We start from the raw sequence: 8,295 nt of genomic DNA on the forward strand, positions 1-8,295 counted from the left end.
TCTCTATAACTCCATCAAGTGATCCCATGATCTGAAAAAGTAGTAGTAGTCTCATTGCATATTTATACTCCATTTTTTTTACTTTAATTCAATGTATTGTGGTCACATTCATATTGAACATATCCAAATCTGTAGCCAAAAAAACACCATCACCAATCTTAATTGTTAACCAATTGTTTAGCATGGTACAAGTCTTCAATAGTGTCCTTTATTTCGATGAACCTATCTATTTGTATGTTTTTATTATAAGTTGCAACCCAAATAAAAGTTAGAACAAGAAAAAATTGTTCCTGACACCTAATATTTGAGCTTATCAATCAAGCTCTATATCAAATTAAAAGAAGTAGAAGTGTAAAATATGCTCAATATACTAATTTATGACAAAAGGTATGTGAAAAAATAATAATTGCAAGAAAATAAAAACAAAAACCATACCACATCTTAGTGATTTGTGCAAAGAAAACCCTTTAAAGAGAAAAATCCCAATACAAAGAAACTTATTGTGTTATTCAATATCAAATGGTAGAGGAGCTTTTTCTAAAATTTTGCTCCGAAACAATACTGAGCATTAAAGAATATGTTGAGCTAGAAGAAAATGTCAATCCTCGAAAGGTGCCCTTCGATAAGGATTCCTTATTTTCAAGATCTCCTCCTTTATTATGTTCCATTCTTATCCAAATTTCATTCAATTATTTACACATGACTAGTTTGAATCTATTATTTATCTTTATTTCTTAAAGAATTACAAACATAAGCTAAAATATTGTCATAACATCACATCATTTTATTTCTATATCATCATCATACCAAAAACACATAATCACATAAACACAAACTGAAATCAAATTATTGATAAAAGATGTCCTTGCAATAATCAGTTATCCATATTCTCTTACGACTATGACAAAATATGAGATCAAAATTTAAAGGTGGTCTAGGAGCTGGAGGCTATAAAAAAACGAATCCCTCTGGATGCTCCTCTGCTCTCCCTTGTGCCTCTCTCAAGCTAACATTCTCCATTGTCAATGCATCCATCCTCTACGGTACTTGTATATCTGATACTCTCATCTGACGAAGTGTCTCGAGCTCTCCTCGCAAACGATCTTGGCCTGTTTCGAGTCCATCTATCTTAGCACATAGTTGCTGCATACGATCTTGCTCTTCTTTGAGTCCATCTATCTTAGCACATAGTTGTTGCATCTCTATCTGATGAATTGTCTCGAGCTCTCCTAGCACACGATTTTGCTCTACTTTGAGTGCATCTATCTTAGCACATAGTTGTTGCACAGGATGTTGCTCTACTTTGAGTGCATTTTTCTCGGCAAATAGTTGTTGCACACGATCTCGCTCTAATTTGAGCGCATAATTCGTAGCATATAGTTGTTGCAGCTCTATCTGCATTTGTCTCTCCCTCTCTCGGGCCTGATCAGGTTGGATCTGCAGACTATTCCGTTCTGCTTGAGCTTGGTCTCTCTCAGTTAGGGCCACACCTCTCACAAACTCTGCCCTTGCTAATCTCTCATAAAGTTGATCCATCTCTACCATAGCAGCATATATTTTTTCCATGGCCCTATCGCACTCTCGAGTGTTAGCTGCGAAACACAAAAACCAAAAAATGTTAGTTCCATGTATCTCGAATCACAAGAAGCTCTAACTATTTTCTAAACACATACTCATCTATGTTTATGAAAACTCAGCGCGCGCAAAAACATATTTGATTTATGTGATTATTAACAGGTCTGACTGTGGTGTAATGACTATCAGGTTAATTCAGCAGTTGTGACATTTAGAATTCTTAAAAAATGTGATCTAATCCTGCCTGAGATATTTGTAAGGAAAAGAAAAGAACATTTCAAGGCAGCCTATAATCTCTGCCAACATTCCGAAAACTAAGAAACCTTTAAGGTTGACCATAACCTAGAAAATTTAATTATCAAACAGTAAATGGCAAACCATAATGCAGTAACTACGAAAGAGAGACTTACCAGTTACTGAAGATGCAGTTCTTGTTGCAGATGCCTCTGAAGACGATAAGGTAAAACGGGGATATGCAGCGGAATTGGTAGTGGAAGTTGGTCCTGATGAAAATGACATCCCAGATGTTGGTACGGTTACAGCAGCAGAAGTAGTGGTCTGTGCTAGTGCAGTCCCTTCACCAGATAAAGGAATTGTAATTGTAGGTGCACTGGTGGTTGATGAAGACGAAGCAACAGTTCGAAACGCATTTGATGGTTGCGATACAGAGGAGGATTGAGTTGCTGAGGAAGTGGGCGGATTTCCCACCTGAGTGTTGGAAGGCGTGGGTGGAGTAAATGCTATGCCCGGAGTGCGGAAAGACAGATCCACATCCAGAGCAGAAGATTGCGAAGGGATTGCAAAGAATGGCGTAGGTGGACAAACCGCAGGGGCGTCGAAGAGAGCCGTAGACGGGTAAGCCGTAGCGCCGCCGAAGAGAGGCGTAGGCGCGTAATTCGCAATGCGGGGGAAGGATGGTGCAGGCGCGTAAGACGCAGTGGCACCAAAGAAAGGCGTAGGCGCGTAACCCGCAGTGGCGATGAAGGGGGTACCAGGGGCGTAAGTCGCAGTGACGCCGGGGAGAGGCGTAGGTGTATCAGCCGCAGCGACTGATACGGGGAATTCGAATCCTCTGTTCGCCATGGCTAAAGTTCAAGTAATGCCGAAAAAGGATTAAAATTGAAAACTGAATCCTTGGACCCTAGGGTTTTGTAAAATAAACAATCTGTTGCTCCTGTAAGCGTGTTACCTGGTTTGGTTTGTTAAAGCATTCTCCACTGGGCTTTATATGATATCATAGGACACCAGTTGGGTTGGGTAGGATTGGCCGACCATATAGTAATAGAGGATTTATTATTTTATTTTAAAAAAATCTTTAAGAACGTAGGGCTAGTGTATATTTGTGCTAATTATTTATTATAATTTTGCAGTATTGTTAGTTGAAAATTATATTATTTTAATTATATTTGTGTCTTATAAATTATAACTATTTTATTTGAAGAAAATGATATTTAATTATGAAATATTAATTATAATTCTAATTTTAATAATATAGTATTAATAATTATTTAGGTTATTTAGTGTGGTTATTGTTTATTAAAATTAAGTATTTCTCATTGTTATCGTATCTATGGCTTGTAGAATGATACTTTGGGGGAAGGCAATTAGTTCTTTAATGACGTTTGAACTGGCTTAGTCTCAAGTCTTATAATTGACAAGATATAGAGTAGGGTTTCTTTTATAAAATATATAAAATGTGAGTTTGTTTTTTAATCTGCAAAGTAGTTTTATTATGTTCTCTTGGTTTTGTATGAGAGCATGGAGGCAAAACAAAGCATTTGGTATTTCATTTATTGAGAAAGATACTAAACTTGGATTTTGACGAAATTCTTACATACTAGTTGAATCATCTTGTCCCCAATTTTGCATCACTTGATATAATCTTAATTGTGGTTCATATATTGTAGAGAGCTAAAACATAATATAGAGTATAGTATAATAGATGAAATTTAATGTTCATGGGATTTTTTGATTTCAAAAAGAAATGGATGAGGTGTCATTAGCCAATAGAATATTTACTCTTATGAATAAATAAAAGTGTACTTCAATGTTTATAATTTTTAATAAAAATATTTGTAATAGTTACCCTTACATATAACTATTAGTCAACTGACAACTAAATCATAATATAGAATATAGTATAATAGATGAAATTTAAGATGAAATAGTTTACTTATTTCTTTGCGTAGTGTGAATCAAATCCCTATAAAATAGCTAATGAATTTTATTATGTTTTCAGAAATAAAATTTGTAGAAATTTTATGTTATATAAAAGAGTCACTTTATTTACATTTTTTTTGGCTGGGTAATAGGCCGAAGCCGATATTTTATCACTTTATCTAATATTATGAATAGATAATGAAAAAAATTAAAATATACATATATTTGTTATTATTTCTATAGTCTAAATTCACATTTCTCAAGTTATAAAATTGTGAAAAATATTTTATAGCTATTTGATTGGCCAAAACAATTTGACACAAATTTCATTAACTGCAACAGTCACTTTTTTATACAAAATTTCCATACATAATCTAGATCAATGAGGTAGCTTCTATAATATAAAGATCTAAATAAATATAAAATGTATGCCCTACACATAAGGGGTGCAACAAGGCAACACAAAGATGTGCTATAAAAAATATAACTTACATATCATAAAAAATATTTAGAAACAATTTTTTGTGCACAAAAGAAGAACTCCTCATGGATAAAATTTAACTTTAGCCTTTTCTTTTCTTTTTTGAAAGATGACATTAGTAGAATTTGGTCTATTCCTGAAGGAGACCTTTTCCTCTTGACCTATATCCATGTATGCTCGGATTGGGAGGAGAAAACTAAATTTTGATCCACCTCATTTAGTGGGAATTTCTCCTCATATCCTTTAAACAAACTAAATCAACATGATCATCACCCTTTCTAAATGTCCCATTAACTAGTGATTCTTTTAAACAAGCAACAAAAAATGTTGGTAGGATGTGATTGCTTATCCTTGAGAAAAGATTGGATCTCTATATAAGAACAATGTAATATGCATCTCAAGTAAAAACCCTTGCACCTTGCACATGTTGTTTATTTGGGGAGAGAAATAGAAGATCCAGGTGAACAAGTTGGAAAAGGGAGCTAGAAGAGCTTGAAACCATCTTAGGGTAAACTAGATAATGGTTAGATTTGGCTTCAATGCACCACATGGGAGAATTGTGAGACACCTAAATAAAAAACTTTAACTATTTACATAATGATGTATCATGAGTCAAGTAAAAAAACACCTCCTACATTTAAAATAATTACTTTCATAAGCTACATATTTCGACTAGACTCTCTTGCCAACTTTCAATGAGATATCAACTAGGAGCCCCATGAACAAATCCATCTCTACACAAACTCGAGCACATGTGGTAATTGTATAATTTATTGGTTCTTTTAATAAACATGTAAACTTAGCCAAACCATTTGCACTCATTCTCAAACAGTTCAACTCCAAAAAATGGAGAGGGAGATCTTTTGATATTGATCTGATTTCTTTCACTGGTGGTGTTTGTCAAGGTTGTGTGCTTGGTAAGAATCTCAAGGATTCTTTTAATTTGAGTAGAGCCCACCATGCTACAGTAAATTGGACCTAGTTCTTAGTGACTTCATGTTCGTTCTCACTACATTTTTTGGGGGCCCCTAATGTATGCTCACATCGAAGGATGAATTCTCTTAGCATACATGGGTGTAATTTCTAAAGTAAAAGAGTGACATCTTTAATTTAATTAGGATGTATAAAGAATTTGTAGAGAATTATTATGGTCTTTCTATTAGACAGATATGCACAAATAGTGAAAAGGAGTATGTCAATCTGAAATTCCAAGACATTGTTTTCATCATGGCATCCTTTTTGGCTACTCTTCTAGGGAGAATTTACTCTGCTAAATGGTTTAGGAGAATAGCATTTGAAGGTCCTTCTAAATGTGTTTTGTTAAAATTGATCCCCATTCAATTATACTAGAATAGATTATGTTTACCAAAAGAAGCAACATTCTCTTGGGCTTCTCTTCAAGGGAGAATTTTAACTACTGAATGGTTTAGCAGAATAGGCTTTGAAGGTCCATCTATATGTGTTTTCTGTGAACACCATGATGAGTAATTCAATCATATCCATTTAGGATGTCTCTTTTCCCAAAAATAGTAGAGATGGTTGTGTTCCAAACTAGGATGAATCGCTTCTAGACCGGTGTTTGTATTCTAGTGTAATTTAATTTTCATAATTTTTAATATTTGATTTTATATATAAATTATTCCTTAGTAGCTCATTTATTGTTAGCATAAATAGGAAAATATTTGGCTATGCTTAGTTTTTATTTCTTTTCTTGAGATATGTATTTAATTTCTTACCTTCTAAAAAATTTAATCTTGGATAAAGTTTTCTACGCAATTTTATTCATTGCCCTTACTTTTGATGCTATTTATAATATAATATAAACATTATACTAAAAATATACATTTTTCTTAAAAGCATAATCTTAATTTAATAAAAAAAAAAAATTTATAACGACTGATGAAATAGTTTAATTATTTATTTGCGTAGTCTGAACCAAATCCCTATAAAATAGCTAATAAATTTTATTATGTTTTCAGAAATAAAATTTGTTGAAATTTTATATTATATAAAAGAATCACTTTATTTACATTTCTTTTTTGCTGGGTAATAGGCCGAAGCCGATATTTTATCACTTTATTTAGAATATTATGAATAGACAATGAAAAAAATTAAAATAGTTATATATTTCTTATTATTTCTATAGTCTAAATTCATATTTCTTAAGTTATAAAATTGTGAAAAATATTTTATGGCTCTTTGATTGGCCAAAACAATTTGACACAAATTTCATTCACTACAAAAGACACATTTTTAAACAAAATTTCCATACATAATCTAGATCAAAGAGGTAGCTTCTATAATATAAAGTTCTAAAGAAATATAAAATGTATGCCCTAGCCATAAGGGGTGCAAAAAGGCAACACAAAGGTGTTCTATCAAAAATATAACTTACATATCGTAGAAATATTTTAGAAACAATTTTTTCTGCACAAAAGAAGAACTCCTCATGGATAAAATTTAACTTTGGCCTTTTTTTTCAATTTTGGAAGATGACATTAGTCGAATTTGGTGTATTCTTGAAGGAGACCTTTTCCTCTTGACCTATATCCGTGTATGCTCGGATCCTTGTCATTTAGGGGGGATTTCTCCTCATATCCTCTAAAGAAACTAAATCAACATGACCATCACCCTTCCTAAATGTCCCATTAAGTAGTGATTCTTTTAAACAAGCAACAAAAAATGTTGGTAGGATGTGATTGCTTCTCCTTGAGAAAAGATTGGATATCTATATAAGAACAATGTAATATGCATCTCAAGTAAAAACCCTTTCACCTTGTACATGTTGTTTATTTGGGGAGAGAAATAGAAGTTCCAAGTGAACAAGTTGGCAAAGGGAGCTAGAAGAGCTTGAAACCATCTTAGGGTAAACCAGATAATTGTTAGATTTGGCATCAATGCACCACATGGGAGTCTTGTGAGACACCTAAATAGAAAATTTTAACTATTGACATAATGATGTATGATGAGTCAAGTAAAAAAAACCTCCTACATTTAAAATAATTCCTCTCATAATCTACAAATTTCGACTAGAGTCTCTTGCCAACTTTCAATGAGATTTCAACTAGAAGGCCCATGGAAAACTCCATCTCTACACAAAATCAATCACATGTGGGAATTGTGTAATTTATTGGTTCTTTTACAAAACATGTAAACTTACGCAAACCATTTCCAATCATTCTCAAACAGTTAAACTCCAAAAAATGGAGAGGGACATCTTTTGATATTGATCTGATTTCTTTCATTGATGGTGTTTGTCAAGGTTGTGTGCTTGGTAAGAATCTCAAGGATTCTTTTACTTTTAGTATAGACCACCATGCTACAGTAAATTGGACCTAGTTCATGGTGACTTCATGTTCTTTCTCACTGCTTTTTTTTGGGGGGCCAAATATATGCTTGCATCGAATGATGAATTCTCTAGGCGTACATGGGCATAATTTCTAAAGTAAAAGAGTGATGTCTTTAATTTAATTAGGATGTATAAAGAATTTGTAGAGAAGTACTATGGTCTTTCTATTAGGAAGATATGCACAGATAGTGACAAGGAGTATGTCAATATGAAATTCCAAGATTTTTGTTTTAATCATGGCATCCTTTTTGGCTACTCTTCTAGGGAGAATTTTAACTACTAAATGGTCTAGGAGAATAGCGTTTGAAGGTCCATCTAAATGTGTTTTCCTAAAATTTATCCCCATTCAAATATTGTAATAACATCACATCATTTTATTTCTATATCATCATCATACCAAAAACACATAATCACATAAACACAAACTGAAATCAAATTATTGATAAAAGATGTCCTTGCAATAATCAGTTATCCATATTCTCTTACGACTATGACAAAATATGAGATCAAAATTTAAAGGTGGTCTAGGAGCTGGAGGCTATAACAAAACGAATCCCTCTGGATGCTCCTCTGCTATCCCTTGTGCCTCTCTCAAGCTAACATTCTCCATTGTCAATGCATCCATCCTCTACGGTACTTGTATATCTGATACTCTCATCTGACGAAGTGTCTCGAGCTCTCCTCGCAAACGATCTTGGCCTGTTTTGAGTCCATCTATCTTACCACATAG

At 33.3% G+C, this 8,295-nt stretch overlaps 1 protein-coding gene across 1 annotated transcript; it reads right to left on the bottom strand.

Annotated features, from left to right (window-relative positions):
- Window positions 1–1,038: 1,038 nt before the first annotated feature.
- LOC131874839 (uncharacterized) lies at window positions 1,039–2,658 on the bottom strand. The gene is made up of 2 exons (XM_059218759.1): window positions 1,986–2,658; window positions 1,039–1,592 (listed from the first exon to the last, which is right to left on the bottom strand). Exons 1-2 carry the CDS (start codon window positions 2,656–2,658, stop codon window positions 1,039–1,041), a joined length of 1,227 nt encoding a protein of 408 aa, XP_059074742.1.
- Window positions 2,659–8,295: the final 5,637 nt, after the last annotated feature.

This window comes from Cryptomeria japonica, chromosome 4 (genome assembly GCF_030272615.1).
Source record: "Cryptomeria japonica chromosome 4, Sugi_1.0, whole genome shotgun sequence".
NCBI classification, from domain to species: domain Eukaryota; kingdom Viridiplantae; phylum Streptophyta; class Pinopsida; order Cupressales; family Cupressaceae; genus Cryptomeria; species Cryptomeria japonica.